At 34.3% G+C, this 27,573-nt stretch overlaps 1 protein-coding gene across 1 annotated transcript in view; it reads right to left on the minus strand.

Moving 5' to 3' along the window:
- Positions 1 to 27,573, minus strand: part of MALRD1 (MAM and LDL receptor class A domain containing 1) — a 682,931-nt gene that overhangs the window by 388,922 nt on the left and 266,436 nt on the right. The window contains exons 22-24 of the mRNA XM_012499583.2: positions 21,033 to 21,189; positions 17,482 to 17,592; positions 13,580 to 13,793 (exon numbers count right to left, since the gene is read on the minus strand). Coding sequence (XP_012355037.2) covers positions 13,580 to 13,793; positions 17,482 to 17,592; positions 21,033 to 21,189 — 482 coding nt within the window. The remainder of the gene's footprint in view (positions 1 to 13,579; positions 13,794 to 17,481; positions 17,593 to 21,032; positions 21,190 to 27,573) is intronic.

Below are 27,573 nucleotides of genomic sequence, written 5' to 3' on the forward strand. Positions count from 1 at the left end.
GTTCTAAGGCCACTTCTGTTGGGGGTGCCTAATGTTTACCAAATAAATAAATGAAAAGGAAATCTGGTGGTAATATGTCAGATAACGTGAGTGTTAATTATAAAATGCTTCCTTAGATTTTAAATGGTTATTGACTAAGAACAAGGTAATTACCCGAGTCAGTGGTTTTCAGTACCCAGGATAATACACACTGGTGTACTCCCTAGCCCAGAGGCATTGTACACTGTGAAATTAATTTTTGCCACAACGGAGCACTAATTATGAAATGATAAAAAGTTTCAGATGGAATGTTGACCTTACTATAATAAATAATATATGTGACATAAACTTACTGCAAAAAGTAACAATTATACCTTCAAACCATAGTCCCTTCTCCCCCAGAATTCATCTGTTTATTGGAAATTAGAGAATGCTATATAGTTATATGCCATAACAATTAAAAGAGGGCAGTCAAGATGTGAACACATCAACTCAAAAAACTCAGTAAATAAAAACATCCTGAGGGATAAAGTGGGTGGTGAAATTCTCCTTATGCATTTATAGAACCCAAATGACATTGTTATTGACACAGTGATGACATAAAAGGGGCTGTGTTTTAATTATTCTTGGCTTTTAAAATATTTCTGTGATTTTTTTTAAATTCCTTCAACTATATCGCATATCCTTTGGCTTGATTCATCATTTTTCATTCTTTAGTCAAATATTAATTTCTCAATGAGAATTTCTATGACTGCCCTATTTAAAATTATAAGCCACCACTCCAAGCATTTTGCTTTACTTTTCCTTACTTCTTGCTGGACCACTAATTGCTGTAATGTGTGTGTGTGTGTGTGTGTGTGTGTGTGTGTGTCTGTGTGTCTGTGTGTGTTTTATATACATGTATGTATAAAATACACGTGTGTGTATACATATGTGTATATATATCCATATCCATATACACACACACATATATATATATATAGTGTTATTTTACTTATTTTGTTTGATGTTTGTGTCCCACCCACCACCAACAGTCAGAATGGAAACTCCACAACAGGACATGTGTATGTATTGTTCACTTCATTATCCCAAGAAACTAGAAAAAATGCCAGACGTATCATAATAAACACTTGCTGAATGAATGCTCATTCTTACAAGTTTCTCAGAATCTTCAATAAGTTATATTAGTAGGCAAATACATGCATATGAACTATGTCTTGACTTGAATATATTTTAGTCTGTTCAATTCATATAAACAGAGAGAAAGTTGTAAAAAATATAGAAACATGTACAAAATAAAACACAAATTATTGCTAGTGGTTAAAAAATTAATATCGAATATTAAAACCAATAAATATTTGCTTATGTTGACAAGGAACTAAAGAGTGCAATACTCGCCCCCCCTTCCACCAGAAAGTTTTGTAAAATTTTTTTGTATTATTGAGAGCAATGCTTTTCAAATTTTAATACACATATGAATCACCAGAGGAACTTGCTAACATGAAGTTTACGATTTAGTGAGTCTCAGATGGGGCCTCAATGCTGGCAAAGATGCTGATGCTCTCTAGACCAAAATTTAAGTAGAGGTGAGTTTAGTTATTTAGCAATGCTAAATTGTGCACAGCTATGATGTAAAAAGTAGTGATATTTTGAGGCACATTTCATCCAGTGGGAAATAACCTGTGTTTAAACATATCTGTAATAACTGTGAAAGACTGCTGTTAAGTGATTGAGTATAAGAGTTTGGTTGAGCTTTTATTAAATGTTCTTTCCCCTCATCCTCCCAATCTAGGCAGAGTACACTTTTCTATTCCACTGATTTTGGAAATGGATTTGTGACTTTGTATGGCCAATGAAATATTTAGAGGCATGACACAGGCAGAGAATAAACATTTACTTTCATGTCTGGATTTGTGCCCTTTTCCTCATATTTTTTGCTCAAAGAACATGCCTTAGCTGCTGGCTCAAGCCTGGACTCCACCCACACCTTACAACTAAGCCCTGCTAAGCTCAACCCGAATCACAGAACCTTGTGGGGATGTTAATGGCTACAAAAAAAAAAGTTAGCACATCAAATTGACTATAGTCAATGATAAATTAATTTTACATTTTAAAATAACTGAAAGAGTGTAAATAGATTGTAACACATAGGATAAATGTTTAAGAGGGTAGATATCCCATTCTCTGTGATGTGATTATTTCTCATGGCATGTCTATATCAAAACATCTTATGTAACCCATAAATATAGACATCTACTATGAAATGCTTTGGCTTTTTGTCCCCACCCAAATGTCATCTCAAATTGTAATCTCCAAGTGTCAGAGAGGGACCTGGTGGGAGGTAATTAGATCATGAGGACAGTTTCCCTCATGCTGTTCTTATGATAGTGAGCGACTTCTCAGGAGATCTGATGGTTTAAAAGTATGGCACTCATTCCTTCGCTCTCTCTCTTCTGCTTCCATGGAAGACATTCCTTGCTTCCCCTACACCCTTCCACTGTGATTGTAAGTTTCCTGAGGCCTCCCCAGGCATGTAGAACTGTCAGTCAGTTAAACCTCTTTTATTTATAAATTACCCAGTCTCAAATATGTCTTTATAGCAATGTAAGAATGAACTAATATAACACATACTATGTACCTACAAAATTTAGAAATTTAAAAATTAAGAAAACAAATCACAGAACCACATCACATACAGGGTGAAAATAAGAAACGTTTTTTAAATGGCAATGAATTTTGCTGTAGTTTGTTACACAGCATTATCATGATACAGATGACTTATGCAGAAATTAGTACTTGTAATGGAGTGCTGACATAAAAATTACCTAAAATCTGTAGCAATGGCCAGGATGGCAAGCAATAAAGGAACTGTTATAGGAGACTGAAAAAATTGAGATTTATGTTATGTAACATGAAAACATTTGATAAAACTGGTCCCCAAGATATTGTGGAAAGCTGAATATGTATATAATTATATTACAAATTTGTGTGAGGAGCTTTCTGGGCAAAGTGTTGAAAACATGAATTGGCTACTACTTGACGTATTTGATAAGATGCCACAAGAAAAATATAAGCTCAGGAAAGAACTGAGCAGCTAGTAAACACATTTAAGAAGGCAAGGAGAGAGGTCAGAAATTCTGAGATTTTAAACCTCGGAAGTAGAAACTTTAATTGATCATTTAAATAGTGGAATGCTAAAACACATCTTCCAGAAAAGACCAAACCCAGGGCTCCACCATGAAGGCATGGACTTGGGATAAAGTCCAAACCAAGTGTAGAGCTGCAGACTGTTTTTCAGACTTTTGACAGGAAAACCATCCTCCTAGGTATGTGTGTGTGTGTATATGTGTGTGTGTATATGTGTGTGTGTATATATATATATACATATAGTCACCCTGATGTGCTATTAAATAGTAGGTCTTATTAATTCATTCTAACTATACATATACATAGTTGTATATATAGTATATAACTAGTATATGTATATACTAGCATATAGTATATATGTAGTTTTATCTATATAGTATATAACTATGTATATATATGTACATACGTGTGTGTATATATATAGTTAGAAATAATTAATAAGACCTACTATTTGATAGCACATCAGGGTGACTATAATCAATAATATCTTAGTTATACTTAAAATAACTTAAAGAGTGTAACTAAATTGTTTGTAAGTCAAAGGATAAATGCTTGAGGGGATAGATACCCCATTCTCCATGATATGCTTATTTCACATTGTATGCCTGTATCCAAACATCTCATGTACCCCATAAATATATACACCTACTATGATATGGTTTGGCTTTGTCCCCACCCAAATCTCTTCTCAAATTGTAATCCCCACATGTCAGGGAGGGACATGATGGGAGGTGATTTTTTTATGGTTTATTTTGCTATGGTTTTACAAAAGTCTGAGACATCAAAAAAACTGTGATTAAATTTAGAGAAAAAGGCACATCTCACAAAGAGTTTTACAGTGGGTGAGAAGCAACATGAACTGCAGACCTTGTAGGTGGGGAGTCTCTTGCAAAAGCAGAAGTCACATCTGCAAACTGGTCAAGAGGCAGCTCTAAGCTCCGTTCAGCCACAGACACACCAAAATGCTAGCAGAAAATGTCAGAATCAATGTGGTCAGAACTCTGGAAAGCAGTCAAAAGATTACAACAAGCAAGCAAATGCTGAATCAAGAAGATAGCAACCTAAAAATGGTAGGAAGATTCTCTACAATTTCTTAGAGAAGATAGAAGCAGAGGGAATATTTTCTCTCTCATTATATGAAGCCAGTATTACTTCTAATACCAAAACCAGACAAAAATTTATAAGAAACAAGAACCAAAGAGCAACATCTCTCATAAACGTAGATCTGAAAATCTTCAATAAAATATTGGCGAATCAAATCCAACAATGTCTAAAAATAACTACATGCCATAGCCAAATGGGATTTGTTCCAGATTTGTAAGGCTGGTTCAGCATTCAAAAACGAAATAATGTAATCCATCACATCAACAAGCTCAAGAAGAAAAATCATATAGTCATATCAATACATGAAGAAAAAGCATCTGACAAAATCCAACACGCATTCATGATAAAACCTCTCAACAAACTAGAAATAGAGGGAAACTTTCTCAACTTCTTAAAGAACAACTACAAAAAAACCTACAGCTAAAATTACATTTAATGGTGAAAAACTAGATGCATTTTTGCTAGTATCAGGAGCAAGACAAGGATGTTGCCTCTCACAACTCCTTTTCAACATCACACTGACAGTCCTAGCTCATGCAAAAAAACAAGAAAAGTAAAAGTTATGCAAATTAGGAAGGAAGACATAAAACTGTCTTTGGTCACATATGGCATAATTACCTATGTAAAATTCTGAAAGAATAGACAAAAATATTCTGTAACTAATAATCAATTACAGTGGGTTGCAGGATACATGATTAATACACAAAAGTCAATTGCTTTCCTATATATCAGCAGTGAACAAGTGGAATTTGAAATTAAAAACATGAAATCATTTATATAAGCACTCTCTCCCCACAGAAAAGAAATACTTAGGTATATGTCTAACAAAGTAGATGTAAGATTTATTTTTATTTTTTTTTTTGTTTTTTTTCTGAGGTGGAGTCTCGCTCTGTCACCCAGGATGGAGTGCAGTGGCACTATCTCAGCTCACTGCAACCTCTGCCTCCTGGGTTCAAGTGATTCTCCTGTCTCAGCCTCCTGAGTAGCTGGGATTACAGGTGCCCGCCACCACATCCAGCTAATTTTTTGCAATTTTAGTAGAGATGGGGTTTCACCACGTTGGCCAGACTAGTCTCGAACTCCTGACCTCAGTGTATCCATCTGCCTCGGCCTCCCAAAGTGCTGGCATTACAGGTGTGAGCCACCACACCCTGCCAGATGTAAGACTTACACGTGGAAAACTATTAAACTATGATAAAGTATATCAAAGACTAACTAAATAAATGGAGAGTTATTTCATGTTCATCAATAGAAATGCTCAAGGTTGTCAAGGTATCAATTCTTCCCAATTTGACCTTTAGATACAATGCACTCCCAATAAAATCCCAGAAAGTTATTTTGTGGATATTGACAAACAATCCTAAGGCTTGCATAGAGAGGCAAAAGATTGAGAATAGTCAAGACAATAGTAAAAATAAAACAAAAGGAGACGGCTAATACTACCTGACTCCAGGCCTTACAATAAAGTTACAGTAATCAAGACAATGAGGTACTGGCAAAAGAATATACAAATAGATGAATCAAACAGAATACAGAGCCCAGAAACAGATGAACAAAAATATGGTTAACTGATATTTGAAAAACAGAACATAGGCAAGTCAATGGAGAAAGAAGAGTCTTTTTAGTAAATGGTGCTGGAAAAACTGAACATCTACATGCAAAACAATGAATCTAGACACAGAGTTTATAAGTTTATATCCTTCACAAAAATTAACTCAAAATGGATAACAGACATGAAAATGCAAAACTATAAAAATGCTAGAAAATAACATCTGAGAAGATCTAGATGATCTTTCGCTATGGTGATAGCTTTTTAAATACAATACCAATGGCACAATTCATGAAACAAATAATTGGTAAGTTGGACTTTGTTAAAATTTAAAACTGATGCTTTCTGAAAGACACTGTAAAGCAAATTACCGTAGAAGACTAGTCACAAACTGGAAGAAAATAGGTGAAAGATACATCTGAGAAAAAAATATTATCCAAAATACTCAAAGAACACTCAAAACTCAAAAACAACCTAATTAATAAATGGACAGAAGATCTGAACAGAAACCTCATCAAAGAAGATATACAACGGCAAGTAAGCAAATGAAACAATGCTCAACATCATATGTCATAAGAAATCACAAATTTTACAAAATGACATACTACTAAATACCTATTAAGGTAGCAAAGATTAGAAAACTGAAAACATCAAGTGCTGGCAAAGATATGGAGTAACAGAAATTGCCATTCATCTATGCTGTGAATGCAAAATGGTACAGTCACTTTGGAGAACAGTTTGGCAGTTTCTTGCAGAACTAAACATACTTTACCATATAATCCAGTAAATTTGCTCCCCGATATTTACCCAAAGGAGTTAAAAACTTTTGTCCACACAAGAACCTGCACATGCATGCTTACAGCAGCTTTATTCATAATTGCCAAAACTGGAAGCAACCAAGATGCCCCTCAGTGAGCGAATGGACAGTTATCGACCGGGTGCGGTGGCTCACGGCATGTTCAGACAACAGAATATTATCCAGCTGTAAAAAGAAATGAGCTATCACGTCTATTATTAACTGAAAAAAGGAAACTTGAAAAGGCTACATGCTGTATGATTCCAACTACATGATATTCTGGAAAAGACAAAACTATGGAGACAGGATCAAAACAAGCTGCCAGCTGTTTAAGAGTAGAGAGGAATGAACAAGCGGAGCATAGAGGATTTTTAGGGCAACGAAACAACTCTGTAGGATACTATGATAGTCGATACATGTTATTATACATTTGTTAAACCCACAGAATGTACAGCACGAAGAGTGAGACCTAATGTAAACTATGGAGTCTGAGTGTTAATGATGTGTCATTCTAGGTTTATCGATTGTAGAAAATGTACCACTCTTGCATGGGGAAGGCTGTGGGTATATGGAAAGAAGGGGTACATATGTACTTTCTTTTTTTTTTTTTTCTTTTTTTTTGAGACAGAATCTTGCTCTGTCACCAGGCTGGAGTGCAGTGGCACGATCTCGGCTCACTGCAACCTCTGCCTCCTGGGTTCAAGCAATTCCCCTGCCTCAGCCTCCCGAGTAGCTGGAACTACAAGCGTGTGTCCCCACGCCCAGCTAATTTTTTGTATTTTTAGTAGAGACGGGGTTTCACCATGTTGGCTAGGATGGTCTTGATCTCCTGACCTCATGATTCACCCGCCTCGGCCTCCCAAAGTGCTGGGATTACAGGCGTGAGCCACCGCGCCCGGTCGATAACTGTGCTTTCTACTCAGTTTCTTGTAAACCTAAAATTGCTATAAAACTAAAGTATTAAAAATAAACATAAAAAAGACAACCTACAAAATGATAATAAATATTTGCAAATTGCATATTTGATAATGATTTAAGATTTATAATTGTAAAGAACTCCTATAACTCAATAAAAGATAAACAATTCTGCAAAAAAATGGACAAAATACTTCAATAGACATTTCTCCCAAAAAAGATACACAAATAGCCAATAACATCAAGAAAAGATGTTCAACAGCATTCATCATTAGGGAAATGCAAATCAAAACCACCATGAGATTACACTTCATACCCCCTAGGACGGCTATAACTAAAAAGCTTAAAAAGGAAAGCAGCAGGTCCCAGACCTCCTTCAAAAATTTGCTTGAATACTTTCTCACCTAGGCCTGTCCTTACCATGATACTTAATATTTTAATTTGCCACCCTTCCATTTTATGATTTCTTATGTTTTATCTTTTTCTCACAGCACTGATCACCTCTTAACAAGATGTGTAATTTTACATACACATATGTAAGTGTGTACCTATTACTTAAGCTGTGTAACTTACTTATATACACATATGTAAGTATGTACATATACACATTATATACACATATGTAAGTATGAAAGTTTACTTACATATACATATGTGTAAGTTTATTTGTGTATAATGTACACACAAAATATATGTTTTCTATTTAACACAAAAGTACATGGTCAAGAAGAAGAGGATATTTTTTCTGTTTCATTTAATGATGTATACCAGGTGTCTCAAACACTGCTTGCCATATAACAACTGCCCAATAAATATATATTAATTAAATAGTTTTGTCTTTATTTTTCTTTATTCTTGGCAGGGTTTTGAAAATTTTATTGGTCTTCTGAAGTCCTCCATCTTAGATTTGTGTTCTATTTCATTAATTTGTGCTATTACCGAATTGGTTTCTAATATAATTTTTAAGGCAATACATTTTTCTCTATCTACTGGCTTAGCAAATGCCCACGGTTTATGTTATGCAATATTCTTGTTATTTCTGTTTCAAAACATTTTTTAATTTAATGTAATTTAGGAGGCAGCATGGGCCAATAAAAGTATCTTTCTCCTAAACAATGGGAGTTTCCTAGACATTGTCTTATCATTCATCTCCAGCCTAATTCAGAAGGTATACCCTAGGTGACTTTAACCCATCAAAAATTACTATTTAAAATTTTAACCCTTTTTTGTTCCTTGCTAAATGTTCTGTGTGTGCTTAAAAATCATATATATCTGAAGCTGGTAAATTGTGTCACAGACGCTCTTAGGTGTAGATCACTGACTATGTTGGTCAACTCTATTGCATCCTTACCACAGAACAAAATTAAAACATTTTGAGAATGCCTGAGATACTCTGAACTGTGTCTCATCAGTAAATAAGCTAATGAGAATGTATTTGGAAACTAATAAAATGGTAGTTTTCCAAGGAAGTCTCTGTATCAATAGCATGATTATGTTCCAATAAAATTTTAGAGTTCCTAGATAAACACATCACTTTGACTACATCCTGTATTGTAGAAGTGTTATTCAGATTATTTTTTTAAATTACTTTTTTATAGATTTTTGCTTTCAGAGTCTACATTGATCTACAGATAATTAAAGCAGGATGTACATGTTTATATTACAAAGGATTTCTAAGTATTTTATTCTCTTTGTAGCAACTGAGAATGAGAGTTCACTCGTGATTTGTCTCTCTGTCTGTTATTGGCTGTCAGGGGGTGGGGGGCTAGGGGAGGGACAGCATTAGGAGAAATGCCTAATGTAGATAACAGGTTGATGGGTGCAGCAAACCACCATGGAATGTGTATATCTATGTAACAAATCTGCATGTTCTGCGTATATACCCCAGAACTTAAAGTATAATAATAAAAATTTTTTTTCTCCATGAAACGTCTTATATCTTTAAAAAGAGTTGATTTCTTTCATTCTTTCTGCTATCCGTAGATGGTATATTTCTACCTAATCACATTTTCAAAGCCTTCTTAGAGTTGTGGTATGTGTTCAAGCTTTACTTAGAATTCTCAAAACAAAACAAAGAAAGGACTGTGGAATTTAAACCCAAATACACGTTGGTTGCCAGCCAAACTTTTGAAATCAATTGCTATAGTGATTCTTTTAATTTTGTCTTTCTCTTCTTCTGGGTCTAATTAGGGCATCACATTTTATAGCATATAAATATAATAACACCACTTATAATTCATATGGCAGATTCCAGCCACTTTATACCTAAAACATAACATATAAGACCAGTAGACTGGAAACACAGTTGAACTTTCAAAAAAAATTAGCAATGCTATATTAAAAGAAATAATTCTCATGTAATGGCAACCAATGCCAAAATCAGGTTTATTCTGATTTGTTTGTTTGTCCTAGGAGCTGAAAAAGTTTTACTTTTCCTATGTATTATTTGGAACTAATTCAGCTTTCTTGCTCTAATATTACTGGTATGAATATGCCCACTCAAATCTAAAAAAAAAAAAAAAAGAACAAGAGGTTTTGCAATCATTCACCAAAAAGCACCTTCTGGTACAACTTATCCTCCAAAGGCTCATGATTACTTTTACCTTTAGGTTTGAAATAAAAGAACTAACAAGACAGTACATTTTTAATATGTTTCTGATTCCCTTGGTAAATCAGCATACTTTCCCTAATACAGAGAGAAATTCCTAGAAATATGCCCAACTTTAGAGCCTACATACAAATAGCTCAAGAAATATTTAACCAGAAATAAAATGATACTTTGAATTCTGAAAAATTACACTAAACTATATCTCTAGGAAAGAGATACACTGGCAACATTACAAATAAAATTCAAAAGCATTATATGTGCTCTATTTAACTGTTAAGCTTATTTGTTTGTGTGATATTTAAGTGAAAATGACAATGAAGAAAATCTACAAGCATTTGATACAGAAGTAACTAAAACAATAGCAGAAAATATTCATAAGGTAAAGATAAATATTAATAAATACAGAATTCCAGAGTAGCAAAGTATTTTTCCTTTTTCACATAAGATAATAATGGATATAACAAATAATCCAAAATTGAAGGAATATATAGTCATGTGATTTTAAAAGGACATCTATGTCTATAACTGTAGAGAATAAGTCTTGTTTCCAACTGATACAGTAATTGTCATATTTATGGGGTACAGTGTAATGTTTTCATATATGTATGTATTATAGTACGATCAAATCAAAGTTAACACTTATCATCTCTCAAACACTTGTCATCTCTTTGTGGTAAAAACATTAAGTTTTTTTTTTAAGATTCAGTTATACACAAAAGTGGTAGGGTATATGCAGGAGAATGAAGCTGGAACTCTACCTTTTATCATACACAAATATAAACTCAGGACAGATTAAAGACTTAAAGGCAAGACCTAAAACTGTAAAAATTCTAGAGGAAAACCAAGGAAACTGAATTTTTCACAACAGCCTTGGCAAGGAATTTATGACTAAATCATCAAAAGCAATTGAAATGAAACCAAAACTTGACAAGTGGGACCTAATTAAACTAAAGAGCTCTGCACAGACAAAAAAAAAAAAAAAAAAAAAAAAAAAACCCTACCAACAGAGTAAACAGACAACCTATAAGACAGGAGAAAACAGTCACAGACTACGCATACAACAAAGGTCTACTTTCCTGAATCCATAAAGAATTCACTCAATTCAACAAACAAAAAACAACCCCATTAAAAAGTGGGCAAAGGACATGAACAGACACTTTTCAAAAAATGACAAACAAGGGGCAACAAACATATGAAAGAAATCCTCTGTATCACTAATCATCAGAGAAATGCAAATCAAAACCAAAGTGAGATACCATCTTATCCTAGTCAAAATGGCCATTATTAAAAAGCCAAAAAATAACAGATGTTGGCGAGGTTACCAAGAAAAGGGAAAGCTTACACATTGCTGGTGGGAATGTAAATAGTTCAGCCACTGTGGAAAGGAGTTTGAAGACTTCTGAAAGAACTCAAAGCAGAATTACCATTTGACCCAGCAATTCCATTATTGGGTATATAACCAAAGGAAAATAGATCTTTCTCCCAAAAAGATACACACATTCCTATGTTCATCGGAACACGATTCACTATAGCAAAGACATGGAATCAATCCAGGTGCCCATCAGTGGTGGATTGAATAAAGAAAATCTGTTACATATACACCATGGAATACTACAGTCATAAAAAAGAATGAAATCAACTCCTTTGCATCAACATGGACACAGGTGGAGGCCATAATTCTAAGTGAATTAACGCAGGAACAGAAAACCAAACACTGAATATTCTCACTTATAAGTGGATGCTCAACACTGGGTAAACATGGACATAAACAAGGGAACAATAAGAGCTGGGGACTACTAGAGTGGAGAGGGGGAGAGGAGGAAAAGGGCTAAAAATCTATTGTGTCCTACACTCACTATCTGGCTGACAAGACTAATCATACCCCAAATCTCACCATCACACAATATACAAGAAACCACTGATTCTAAAATAAAAGTTGAGTTCTAATGAGAACACTGGACTTGAGTTCTAATGAGAACTTGAGTTCTAATGAGAACACATGGACAAAGAGAGGGGAACATCATACACCAGGGCCTGTCAGGGGGTAGGGAGATAGGGGAGGGATAGCATTAGGAGAAATACCTAATGTTGATAGGTGCAGCAAACAACCATGGCATGTGTATACCTATGTAACAAACCTGCACGTTCTGCACATGTACCCCAGAAATTGAAGTATAATAATAAAATAAATTCTTGTGTTCTCGGACCAACTCTGTCAGTACAAGTTTTATGAACTTTGGCAAAACCTGAGGCACTCTTGTTGACAGCTTCATCTGTTGACTGCACTAATAATATCTTTCCCGTGTACCTCTCAAGGCTTCTGAAGTTCAAATGAAGATTAATAAATAAAAAGGCTTTGAACATTAAAAGTTCTATGTATATGTGAGCTCTGTATACTGAGGTTTTTCATGATATTCCAGGTTTGGTTCCATGAAGCAAATAATATCAAACTGCAATATTCTAGCTCAGAAATTATTAAAGGTAATGGTGACATAATTTGTCAACCTTCATTTTGACAATTTATATTCACCTCATTTGCAGTTAAATGAAGCAACAATTGGACTATGTTGCACAATTTTACAGGCTTAGCAGAATGAGTACATATGGCCCATTTAGCTAAGGATATTTTAATATATGGTGTTCATTATGAGTTGATCTCCTTTAACCATATCACATAGCTGATACGTACCTCCTTGAGAGATCACTTTTTCTATTTTATATACAGGTATTTATCAGGGTGTTGAATTTTTTTAACAACCTATCACATCTGACAATATACACAGAAAAATGACAATCCTCTGAAATGCATCAGAGCCTGCAGGCTCACCAACCCTGCATGCATTGTCTTTAATGAAAATTTTGCCTGTCATTTTTCAAAAAAAAAAAAAAATTATTTCAGGCCGGGCACAGTAACTCATGCCTGTAATCCCAGCACTTTGCGAAGCCAAGGCAGGTGGATCATGAGGTAAAGAGATCAAGACCATCCTGGCCAACATGGTGAAACCCCATCTCTACTAAAAATACAAAAAATAGCTGGGCGTGGTGGCAGGCGCCCGTAGTAGTCCCAGCTACTTGGGAGGCTGAGGCAGGAAAATCACTTGAACCCTGGAGGCGGAGTTTGCAGTGAACCGAGATCGTGCCACTGCACTCCATCCTGCAACAGAGTGAGACTCTGCCAAAAAAAAAAACTTTCATATGAAAAATACTTGTTTCCATTCTGTTTTTCTTTGAAGACACCTGTTTTCCAATTTATCTCCAATTAATACACACATACACATACACAGCCATCAATTGATTTTAAATGAATTATGATTATAAATGAACTATTCAGAGAAAGGAAGGAATCCATCAAGTTAAATCACCTTACCTTCCCCCGGTGTTGAGATACACACACTCTGCATGTTTCAACAATAAACACAGATATTGAGTAAGGCTGTGGGAGTTGAAGGCAAAAGTAAGAAAACAGAACCCTTTTACTTACGGCAAATGAAAGTAGTCTCATCTGAATTATCAGCACAATCATTCACAAAATCACACAGCTTGTCTTTGGCAATGCAGTGCTTATTAGCACACATGAATTCATGAGCAGTACACTTTCTCTCTGGGCTAAGCAAAGGGGAGCAATCTTGGAAGGAAATATCATCCACTGCTACATCTCCTATGTAACTGATACCTCGTTTGGCTCTGAAGACAATCTAAAAAAAAAAAAAAAGCCAGTTACAGTTAAACTGTCAACCAAGAAGTTCAAAACCTGGGCAAACACTAAGTATCAAGCACATCAAGCGTGAATCTGGTTTTTTTTTTTTTTTTTTTTTTTTTTTTTTTTTTTTTTTTAATGTCCCTATGTTGAAAGTGGCCCAGGAAATGTAAGGATCATTTAAGACCTAGGTCATCCTCAACACCTAAGAATGTGGGAGTGGCAACACCACTGGCTCATGTCTAAATTTTTAGGATATGGGTCTAGAAAATTGGCAGGAGACACCAATCCACTACTGCCTTTGCCAGCTCAGATCTCAAACAAGACCTACTCCTGTTTTAGAGCACCACTGCACAGGAAAGCAGTAGATCAGATGACATAAAGTACCAAGAGTGAAAAGATACAAGTAGATTCTTTATTTTGCTCAATTCTTGTCATTCCTCAGATCTCTCCATTCCTACTATTTGAGCTAAAAGATAAGTCCTCAATACCATGAGTTTTTTTTTTAATTGGATACATCTTTGGAATTGAAATGATTTTGATTTGCTTTTGATTCATGTATGTAATGAGCAGAATCTTCAAGTGTCCTGTTGTTTGACAATGATTTCCCACGTATGTGGACTTCAGTAGAATCAGGAAGAATGAAGAATAGTAACAGGAATCATTAATGGTTTTACAAATTCCATCTTCAATTTATTAACAATACCATTGCTTGGAATAAAAATGAACGCTGTTTCACAGGTACATAAAACATCACATATTCTGTAGTGTAGGATTTTTCAGATAAATGAATTCAATCTTTTTATTAAGTTTTTCTGCAAGCTAAGTATGTATATGTTAACATAACAAATATTCAGATATTTCAAAATAAATTTAGAACAATTAGAGGTAAGTTAACAAGGGCAGTTTTACTTTAGTGATTTTGTACAAAATATTTACTGTTACCATATTTAGAAATATCTTTTGATCAATTCTGGACAATTATTTTTCTTAAAAGAAATAATTATAGTTTTTTCTTTCCTTCGGATGCGGTAGGTCTTTATACTATTGGGTGAACCTAGGTGTTCTCCTCTTAACATGAGAGGTTGGAATAATTGAAATCATGCCACTCACATTATCAAAAGAAAAATATAACCATGTTCATATATTGAGTATATGTAAAAGGAATAGACTGCTCTTCATAGTAGGTGAGCTTGGAAAGAAAAAAAAAATTAGTAAGATAGATGAAGAGCTTGAAAGTGATTAAAAAGAGATGAAACTAGAAAGTATAATAAGGACTACGACTTTCTTAAAAGGGAAATTGAGCCATGGAAAAATATTGATATGCAAAATATAAAAGATACTCTATTATCTGGATAGTCTAAAATTTCAATATATGCTGCAATGCTCTGTGAATAAGAAATCAGATAATGCAGTGACTGTTGCACTGTTAATTGCCTTATCTTCTTCCATATAGGTACAATCTCAGATGCTTGCCTTGTTCAAATAATCAAATCATCACTTACATCACAATGCTTCATATACGGTTGGTTGGGATTCCCTAGATTTTAATACTCAATGTGATTAACTGTTATTAAAAAAGAGAGAAACTACAATGTATCTTTCTTCAGACAGAATAAAGTCAGGGTTAATTATTTTTGTAAAATTTGGTAGACAATGTAGCAAGGCAGTTGCGCTGTGGATTGGTGGAAGGCCTGACCTTGTCTACAGTCAGCCTCTGCCATTTGTAGTTACATAACTAAAGCAAAAGACCTAACATCTGGGTATTTCTGCATTCTAATTTATAATATGGAGATAATAATACTATGTAACTCATAAGGTTATTGTGAAAGCAAAATCAGTAAACATTTTAAAAATTCATAAATCATATGTAGCACTCAGTAACTGCTACATATGTGATTGCTCCAATAGTAAAATCTATTGTAATTAAATATTTTGTTTAAATTTGGGGGAGGTTCTCAAATAAAATTATACAAGCTTCCCAGTGATGCTTCAGCATACCATTTCTAAAAATATTTTATATGTTTCCCCAAGGGCTAGAGGCAGTCATCTTTGTGAGACTAAAGAGAATGATCTTGTAAGAAATGGCAGAATCATGAAGAGTGCTCCTAACTAACCACTGTCTCTCTCGTGCATGGTGCATAGCAATGTGCTTTGCACGTAGTTAAGTGCTTAATACGGAAGAAATCACACATAAAATAGCAAATATTCACATGCCATTAATATTTAGTTTTAAGAGTCAAAAAAATCAGGGGTGTACTCTTCTTTAATCTCAATATGGGAAAAATTAGAAATTCAGAATGGCTGAATTAATAATTGATTGTATGTGCTGAAACTGCCCTTAATAGTACTTCAACACGATTTTACTATACAAATATTTTACATGCACAGAACTAGTTAAGACTTCATCGCCTGGGGTGGAAGCCCAAGTACGGCAGAGTAGAACCTTCTACATGTTCTTGCTGAGATTTCTTCTCACCTCAGTTTAAAGACCTGAGAGGCTGAACAGTTGGGATCCCTCTAATAAAAAGTTTCATATTGCTCAAGGCTATGAAACTGATATTCAGTCTTTACTGCTTCAGGTTGAACTTCCTTCTTATGCATATCCTAAATTATCTACAAGTGATTCATAAGAAAAGTGGGTTCCAGAGAGAGGCAAAAGATACATGGGATTTACTACACCTATCATTCCAAGAAATTGGCTGTAACATTTATCAGTGCTTTTATACAATGTATACGTCCACTGGAGTTGAGAGGAGCTGATCTATCAGAAAAAGCACATGATTGTAGATGTATTTATCTGAACATTCGCAGCCAACTTGGCTACCCCAGCTGCACACAAAGAGTGAAAATGCAATATTTAACAAGAATTTTATCCCTTCTGTCTGGAGATAAATGGCTCTAAATTCATGGAATTAAGACCCAGGCAGTTAAGACTAAGAAGAAAATGTTGTACATAAATGGCTCTATGTTCTCACTCTGCTTATTCGTATTTTAACAAATCTTCAGAGCTAAGCCTCATCTTCTAAGAAAATTCCCAATAAAACAACGGCCAATGGAGGTCTTGCTTTCTTGGTAATCCACAAGAAATATGCTTTGTGCCAAACATTTCAGCGCGTGCTTATTTCCAGTTTAAACATTTTCATCTGTGTACTAGTACTTTTCTTTAGTTATTAATATGTATAGGTCTGATCCTCTTACTATTATCACAAATTCCATGAAGACAAATATAGCATTACACAATATTGTGCCTCCCAAAAATATTTTTAAATTAGGTGAATCTATTCCCTATGATAAGGTTTAACAATATAATATGTTTTCCAAAGACTGTCTTTTAAATTAGGGTTGAAAGAATTAAATGCTGTACAAGCTCTGAGAATATATTTGCAAAACAGAGGGAAATGTTCTTGATATGTGTGAGGCTGATTGGGGAGTGAAGGAAGGTTGTTATTCAAATTAAATGTTCCTAGAAGTACAAATATCTACTTGGAAGAAATTAGAGTATTCTGAAGTTGTCAATTCCTTACGTAAAATGCTCCACGGAGCGTTAAGTGTGGTGTCTACGCATCCACAGAACACATCAAGAAGGGAATGAGGGCAAGAAGACTGTGGTAGAGAAGGAAATAAATGAGGATGAAAAAAAATCAGCAGAACTCACTCACCCCATAACTACCTGGATTACACACCTGTGTATGTGAATGAATGCCTAAAAACACTTCTACTCTCTTCCACCGTGCACCTTGCCGTCCAGTTTGAGCCCACAATTTAGAAGTAATGTTATCTTTCTTGATGAGTACCTGCAGAGATAAATCAGGTAAAAGGCGTTGAAGTATTTTATCTTGAGAAATTGCAAATATGTAGAATTCTTCCAGTGATTTTTTTTTTTTTTTTAGTTGCAATATCAACATGAAGTCCCGGAGAGAAGAGCAACAACATTTTTTATTAGATATCTTTGTTTTCTACAGCATTGTGCCCGTAGGGTACCTCGCAAGCTTTGTACAATAAAGATGCGCATGAATATCTGTCAGTCAAGTCCTAAGGTATCTGGGCACCATTTAATTACGAACTCAACTACATTAACTTTTTAAAACACTGGCAGCAGTAACAATTGCTGTTTTATATATTAAATAATATTCACGTGGTCAAATGAGAAAGTATGGAATTGCTTACTAAAACACTCTTTTGAGAATGATCTTTCTCATTAGATGGTTCCAGAGAGGCAGTAATGTTACAATGTCAGCTCATTTCATTGTAAGCGCACAGATGGGTGAGATGAGTGAGCATCTATTTATGCTGGGCCAGTAAGAGCTTCCTGTCCAACAGCCGTGAAACCAACATATTTTCATCAGTACGGTACCCCCACTGTAAAGCAGAATCCAGATTACTCTCAGCAAACTATTACAGCTCTTCTTTTAGAATGATACAAAATGAGCCACGAAGAGTAACTAAGGCTCATAGGAGAGTGGAACAATTTCAGATTTTAAAATAACTGACTTAGATAGTATATTAAATGATTTCACAACATTACTTTTTAAAAATAGAACACATACAACCAAAGAATTATTCAGATAAAAGATTTGTGAAAGTTCTGACTTTCAAAAGTGAAGATGGATTTTAATGATTTCATTAACTGTTTTTTAAATTAAGTTCACATTTTAAAAATGTAATTGGAGTTTCCAGAGTCATAGAAAAAATGTGTTACTAGCAAAACTATCATGAAATTATCAGTCTATAAAATTCAAATTAATTTGGAACATTATCAAGGTCAAGAAAATATCATTTCTAACCAATAAGTAAAAATCAATTTTGAAAGGCATTGAAAAAAATTATAGCAAATGAGTCTTCTTTATATTAATACCACACTATAAACAAATCACTGAGAAAAAATATGTTCAAGAAACTTATTAATGCAACATTTCATGTTATTTTATTTATCCACGCACAGAAATAAGGCATAGATATCATTTTATTCATTTTATAATTCCACACTTACAAAATTTTAATCTTTTTAAAAAAGTTCATCTACCAATACCAAATTTTATACTGAAAAAATGAAAGCATATTTCACATCATCAATCCTAACCCCACAATATTCCAGGCAAATAATTCTCATTTTATTGACAAAAATCTTACAGTAAGTTATAGTAATTGTTTTGCCTAAAAACATTTTTAAAAAGTCAATTTGCAACAATAAGTTTTAACGTCAACCTAGAAGACCATTTAGATGTCTGTAGATTATTAAACATAACCATGCATGTATACACACAAATACACTTTTTAACTGTTTTCAGAATGAAGTCTCACCTTATGATAAAAAAAATTCTAAAATTGATATGTAATTTAATATGTTTTTTGAAAGAAACTATGTTTATCTCAAGTTTCTTTAGAAAAATGAATAACAATAGCCAGGAAAATCCTAGAATAAAACAAAATAGGAGTCGGGGTAGCACCTACTACTAATATTGCAATCAACCTTTTGGAAAACATGACCTAGCAGTTGGTCACAGTCTGTATCTCTCTACTGGGGAAAAAGAAAGCAGGAAACTCACATCTAAACTTGTTGCAAATATGCTACAGATTTCTTGGCAAGCTAATAGTATTGAAAAGGGGGAGAGTCTTTATCAATAGATTGCTTCTAGCAAGATAGCCCTACTCTAAAACTGCTCATAGTACATACAATTCTGGAATTTGTGGATTTATTTTCAGACAAGGCTTCCTGGAAAGTAATACATAAGCTATGAAACAGAATAAATGGAGATGCTCCAAAATTGAGTTGGCTTCTTCAGTATAACTGATGTGTTTGTGCATATTACTCACAAACTTTATGCATTATTCTCTACCAGGGCATATACAGTATGGGAAGACAGGACTTGGGAATCTGAATTAATATTCCAGAACTGTTTTCTGGCCTGTATATGTTGGATCCCCCAGAAAAAAAAAATACAGGACTTCCTGAAAGAATAGCTAATTCCAGAGACAAGACAGGATAAAAATAAGGTGAAGTTTGTAACATCTTGGCCAAATAGAAAGAATATGCTCAAAGAATACTGGGCCTTTTTGGAGAGACATGGAGGTAGGCTAAGAGGGACTCTTATTTCCAAATCTGAGACAGTTTGAGAAGCAAATAAATAATACTACTAATAGATTATAATAAATTGACTAAAATAGAAACTGATGAGTCCACATTGATATAAAACAGTAAATGAGCAAACAGAGATGAGAATTTTTTTCCAACATGAATCTAACCTACAAATATGGACAGAATAATTGAGCTAGAAAATCACAATTAGGCAATCAGCACTGTAAAATTAATTCAGGCAAAAAAAAAAAAAGCCACTACTGAAGGCAAAAATTTGTGGGTAAAATGGAGATGAAATCAATATTTTACATATCCTTAAAATATCTCTTTGCAAAATATTTATTGATAACAAAAAAACCCCACCAAAGTAATGGGGCTTATAAGGATCACTAACTAATAGGATTCAATAAAAATAACACGATATTGGTTATATAATAGGAAAAAAGAGCTTAACACAATAAAATTAAACTAAGAGACATTTTATAAAATGACTTGGCTATCGGCTTTTAAAATATCAAGTTTATAAAAACCTAGGGAAGATAAGGAATTATTCCTGTTTGAAAAACAGTAGAAAGAAATAACTTGGTATAATATATTATCCTATACTGGATTTTTTTTTCTATAGGGGACATTACCAGGACAACTCGTTTAAAAAAAAAAAATAAGATCTCTGAGTGAAGTGTATATTGGAGTTGTCTGTGCTATTCTTGAAACATTTTATGAGTTCAAAACAGTTTAATTTTTTTAACAGAGAAACATTTTGAAAAAGACTATTGCAGAATGTAGCACTACTACCATCAAAGGCAACAAGAAAACACATCCGGATATTACCCAAGTGTATATATTTATTTGACTGTGGTTATACTCAGAACACTGATACTGAAACCTGCATATGTTTCAAGTGTAAAACAGTATTACCCAGAAGCTGTAACCTCAGCATAGAGACAACATTCATAACAAAATAGAATAAAAATTACTTATTAACTACTCATGCCCAATTCTGCTAAAGGTTTTACTCCATCATACCACTATAAATCTAGTGAAGTGTTGGTAACTGTCCATTTTCACTTATTAACAGAATATATTTTAATGATACCAAATTATGCACTGTGAACTTTTACAGAGAAAATTCAGAAAATGTGATTGCCTAAGCAGTACCTGGAGAGAACCAACGGTGGCCCCATTCATATGTGTCCAGAACACCAAGGTACATTTTGGTCCCGTGAGTGAAATGATAGGAGTGAGAATGTCAGCCATGTCACCAAATTTCCCATTAGAACTGTCAGCATACAGGTACCAGCCATCTGTGGTATTTCTGGAAAAGGAATTTATCATATTATAAAAAGAATAAGAGGCTGGGTGCGGTGGCTCACGCATGTAATCCCAGCAATTTGGGAGGCCGAGGCAGGTGGATCACCTGTGGTCAGGAGTTCGAGACAAGCCTGGCCAACATGATGAAACCCTGTCTCTATTAAAAATATGAAAAATAAGCTGAGAGTGGTGGCGCATGCCTGTAATCCCAGCTACTCAGGAGGCTGAGGCAGGAGAATCACTTGAACCCAGGAGGTGCAGGTTGCAGTCAGCTGAGATCACGCTATTGCACTGCTGTCTGGGCAACTAGAGCGAAATTCCATCACAAAAAAAAGAAGACGAAGAAGAGGAAAAGAGGAGAAGGAGGAGGAGGAGGAGGAGGAGAAGGAGAAGGAGAAGGAGAAGGAGAAGGAGAAGAAGAAGAAGAAGAAGAAGAAGAAGAAGAAGAAGAAGAAGAAGAAGAAGAAGAAGAAGAATATTGTGAAACATAGTACAGTTTGTCACTAACCATATTTTATTGCTTTATATTTTTTCCTAAAAGTATAATGTGTTATATAGCATAATTATGGTCGATTACCTTCATCAGAAATAATACTTCTGCCACTTTGATTTTGAACCCATAGTCCTTGCAATGATATCAATTGGTAAAATGTGTATGAAATTACGACAAAGGCTGAAACTACCAAATCTGTAATAACTTGGTTGATATTTTTACAATAATACCACAAACATTCTAATCAGCTTTTTAGAGCTCATTTTAATGTGAATAAAATAAGGCCCTAAAGCACTGATTGCCTTTAGAAGAAACATAAAAGGAAGGAAAAAACATGAATAAGTAAGGGATGAAAAACAGGAAATTGGCCTGGGCTTCAACTTATCAGTCTCAAAGGGTTTCCATTCAAATTTACTCTCTCTATATTGATTTAGCTCAGTTTCACTTAAACACATTTTAGTAATCATGTATATAATTTTAAAGAATATCCTTTCTTTCCTAGGCCTAAATTAAAAAGGAAAAATAATGAAAACAATTAAATATGAATTTTTTTTTCCATAAAAGAAAGAATTTATGACCCTACTTGGACAATTAATTCAAAAAAGAGAATAAAACATTAAAGTCATTCTAGGTTATATACAGCTTTTTGAAGCATAAAGAAGTGATCTGCACAGTTTGGGTATTCTGGCACTCTGCTTTGGATTAACTTGATTTCTTGCCACTTTCTAAATTAAATATAGATGCTAGAAACTACAGAGTTTAAATTTGCTTCTTATTAAAGCTATTTTATTTTGAAAATTTTTATCCTTTTGGGGGAATTACGAACAGCAAACAGATGGAAAGAGAGGTGGAAGCAGTCATTCCGTCACCATGTATTTACTGAGTGCTCAGTCTTGCAGGTCTTGCCAGTGGCTGTCCAAGGTTCTAGGAATGTAATTGTCTGCAAAAGACACAGCCGGGTTTCACCTGAGGCCTCCTCATTTACTAGATGGTCAATTTAGATTATTTAACTTCTCTAAACATCTTAGTTTCTTCATTTCAGAAAATGAGACAGTTCCATATAAGGTGTTAATAAGAATCATAAATAAAATATGTGGAATATCTAACACAGTACCTGGCCCATTTATATATTCTAAAAATGTTAGCTGTAATTTGTGGTTATGTATATATCATTCATTCTTCCGAACAAAATAAGTAGTGTCATGCAAACCACAGAGTTATGAGTTAATTTTCAAGAGGCAGAATTATCATTTATATTTGTCTGAATTATGTCTCAGTGAAAAAGCATTTCCAGCTTTCTTAAATATCACATGCTAAATATCCCAGTATAACAGGGATACCCAGAACAAAGATGTATATACTTATACATCCAGATACAAACAGGCAACAGTCAAAAAATTGCATGCACATATCTATATGTATATGATTTATTTAACCTGTAAATCTTTCTTTAAGCAAATTTCAGGATTATTATAATTTTATTGTACTTCATTAAAAATTATTTCAATGTGCTACATCTAAATGTCCACCAGGAAATTGAGTTCTACTTATGAGATGTAGCTTCAATTGTCCATTCCTCTCCAATTTTAATGCTACCACCTCACCAAATTTTTACTACCTCTTGCTTAGAATAATAAATCTCCTCATTGGTCTTTCACATCTACCGTTGATTCACTCTATTCATTCTTGACACATCACTTAGAATAATTTTTTTAATGGAGACTGGATTAAATCATGTCCCCCATCCACTTCTTAAAACCTGCTAAAGTCTTTTTAATTGACACAGGATACCAGGAAGTGGGAGCAAGAAGGAAAAAAGAGAAGTTGATTAATGGGTGCAAACACAGTTTAATGGAAGAAAAAGATCTAGTGTTTGATAAATCAGTAGGGTGACTATAGTTTACAATAATCTACTGTACACTTCAAAGTGGCTAGAAGGGAATAATTCAGATGTTTCTAACAAAAAGAAAAGACAAATATTTAAGGTGATGAATATCCCAGGTACGCCGACTTGATCTTTATGATTTAGTTGAATGTATTAAATTATCACATGTACTCTGGAGCTATGTATATCTATCATGCATCAATTAAAACATAGTTTTGAAATCATTAAAAATATATATTTAATATGCCTTACAAATCGCTACATAACTTATCTCTGTCTCCCAGTAGGAATGGGAGTTGGGAAGAGATGATTCCCACCATCCTTCCTGAGCCAATACAATCTGACTCCAGTACAACACTGCATGTGTGAATTATCAAATAAATTGATTTAAAGATTGAATGAATTTCCAACACATTCCCAATAGACTTTATTTTTCAGAAATTGGAAAACTAATGTTAATGAAATACAAGGAGACAGGAATAGCCAATTTTATCATGAGAAGAACAGAGGTGCAGGATTTAATCAGACATCAAGACTCCTTCAGGACACAGGCATGGGCAAAGACTTCATGACAAGAACACCAAAAGCAATTGCAACTAAAGCAAAAATAGACGAATGGGATCTAATTAAACTAAAGAGCTTCTGCTTGGCAAAAGGAACTATCAGAGTGAACAGGCAACCTACAGAATGGGAGAAAATTTTTGCAATATACCCATCTGACAAAGTTCTAATATCCAGAAGCTACAAGGAACTCACAGAAATGTATAAGAAAAAAAACAACTCCATCAAAAAGTGGGCGAAGGATATGAACAGACACTTCTCAAAAGAAGACATTTATGCAGCCAACAAACATGAAAAAAAGCTCATCATCACTGGTCATCAGAGAAATGCAAATCAAAACCACAATTAGATACCATCTCATGCCAGTTAAAATGGTGATAATTAAAAAGAAAGGAAACAACAGATGCTGGAGAGGAAGTGGAGAAATAGGAACGCTTTTACATTGTCCGTGAGAGTGTAAATTAGTTCAACCATTGTAGAAGACAGCGTGGCAATTCCTCAAGGATCTAGAACCAGAAATACCATTTGACCCAGCAGTCCCATTACTGGGTATTTACCCAAAGGAATATAAATCATTCTACTATAAGGACACATGCACATGTATGTTTATTGCAGCACTATTTACAATAGCAAAGATTTGGAACCAACCCAAATTCCCATCAATGATAGATTGGATAAAGAAAATTTGGCACATACACACCATGGAATACTGTGGAGCCATAAAAAAGAATAAGTTCATATCCTTTGCAGGGACATGGATGAAGCTGAAAACCATCATCCTTAGCAAAGTAACACAGGAACAGAAAACCAAACACCGCATGTTCTCCCTCATAAGTGGGAGCTGAACAATGAGAACACATGGACACAGGGAGGGGAACATCACACACTGGGGCCTGTCGGGAGGTGGGGGCAAGGGGAGGGAGAGCATTAAGACAAACACCTAATGATGCAGGGCTTAAAACCTAGATGATGGGTTGATAGGTGCAGGTAACCACCATGGCACATGTATACCTATGTAACAAACCTGCACATTCAGCACATATATCCCAGAACCTAAAGTAAAATTTGAAAAAATAAAAAAAGCAGTTTTATAAAACTCAGGTTAGCAGTTTACAAATTCCACTTCATATGTGGCTATGAAAGAAAATAACTTTAAAAATTAAGATTTTGGGTCTACAAATGCATTAAATGTTTTAAATGCAATAAATGCTTTAAGTTTTTAAAAAAAGACTCATTATAAAGGTATAATTATCAGGTGCTGTGGTGCGAACATTTGTGTTCCCCCCAAATTCACATGTAGAACTCCTAAATACAAAGGTGATTATCTTAGTATGCAGGGCCTTTGGGGAGTCGATTAAGTGACCTTAATGAGATTAATGCTTTTATAAAGGAGACCCCAGAGAGCTAGCTAGTCCCTTCTACCACGTGAGGAAACAGCAAGCAGGCACCACCTATGAAGGAGGAAATAGGCCCTCATCAGATACCAAGTCTGCCAGCACCATGATCTTGGACTTCCAAGCCTCCAGAACTGTGATAAATAAATGTGTTTCATTTATAAGTCTCTCAGTTTGTGAGATTTTTTGTTATAGCAGCCTGAATGGGCCAAAACATTAAGACAGAGTGGAATTAGAACAAGAACAAACAAACAATCCAGAGAACTATAAGAAATAGTTCTGAAACAGATCCACCTGTATTTGGACACCTGATTTATAAAAACTGTGTCTCTTGTGAAGTAGTGATGGAAAGAATAACGTTTTTTTGTAAATGAACTGAATGAGTTAGTTAGCCATGAAGGGGAAAAAGGAATCTTAACCGGTATTTCACAGCATTTGAAACTAATAAATTCCAGGTAGATTATACTTGGAATGAAAGTTTATACAACATAACAATATCTTCATGATGTGGGAATAAGAAAGTTTGTTTTCAACAGTATATAAAAATCACTAACCATAAAGGAAAATATTCAAAAAAGAGACTGCATTCAAAATAAGGATTTCTGTTTATCATCAAAATCAATATGATGATGGAAAGGCCAACGAGTCAATGGGAGAAAACATTTGTTATCACGTTAAATGATTATAACATAGTGCATTGTAGCATGCACTATGCCAGATGTTCAATTGTGTGTGTGTGTGTGTGTCTGTGTATGTTATTATATGTACATACTTATTTAACTATATACCTACCAGCTAGAACTGGATAAAATATCCCAAAATGTTGATATATTTATTGCTTTACTTAGGGACCATATCCATTTTGTTTTCTACAAAGGGTCTAGCAGACCTTCAAAATAGGTAAAATAACAAAGTGAATTTAAAATTAATAAAGCACATGTGTAATAAAAATGTAAGGGTGTGACAGAAATTGTAGACTCAGATGAAATTATACATAAAAAGTTGATCAATGTTTCAGGCTGGGGCAGAAATAAAACGTAAGAAGAGACAGAACAAGGCTAACAGATCTGGAGACCATGGAGAAATTACGTGACTAGAGGTCAGAATTCTAGAAATGATAAAAGCATTTGTCACTGGTTCTTCAAATAGAGGTCCCTGTAGTAATTTCCCAGAAACTACACAAATAATAAAAAAAAACCGTAAGGTAACCAAGGTATAATTTCCCCAATCCAACAGAATTCTAGAAAATTCAATCATAAGGACAAATATAAAATAAACTATGGAAACAATTCTCTAATATTATATATCTCTGAAATATCCCTTTCACCTGCAGGGAAAAGAAAAAAAAAAGGGAGATATGTCAGGAGATCAATTTGAAAAATGCAAACAACAAAACTGCATTTGTGTTTTTATCAAACTGTGAACAGTACAATGTAGCAATATATCATTTGGTTGCCAGTCTTACAGGTATTAATTGAGGGCACATGATGTATGTATGATTCCTAATGGAAAAATGAAGAATTGCATAAACACTTGCCTATGTCTGCAATGAGATTATTCAAGCAAGCACGCGCAGAGGAAATCAGCTCCTCTCCTGGAATGAGTACAGCAGTAATGACCACAGCTAACAGTACTGTCACTCATAAAATATCAGCATCCCTCTACCAGCCTTCAAATTATCTTTTCTCATACAGGGCGGGAAGTAGGACATTTTATAGAAGCATATCTTTTTCTAATAAAACATATCATAAACCACACAGTAATAAAGGTTTAAGAAAATTGTGCTTTACTTTCAGGTGTTGCAAAAGTAAAGATCCAAGGTAATAATGTACAAGTCATTTAAAAGTCATTATATAAAAACAGATCTGATTTATAGTCCATGCTATTTTCACAAAAGTTGCCTAGGTCTTACAGGATAATCAGTTTCTAAACTCTTACTATCAAACAGATTAAGACTGTTTTTTCCTTTGTTGAGAATCTCCTGAGTAGTTACTCTAATTCAATGAGTAGGAAAAAAATACCCATTCAGGAGCAAATCAAGGTATTTTTCAGTAA

This window comes from Nomascus leucogenys, chromosome 9, assembly GCF_006542625.1.
Source record: "Nomascus leucogenys isolate Asia chromosome 9, Asia_NLE_v1, whole genome shotgun sequence".
Taxonomy (NCBI): Eukaryota; Metazoa; Chordata; class Mammalia; order Primates; family Hylobatidae; genus Nomascus; species Nomascus leucogenys.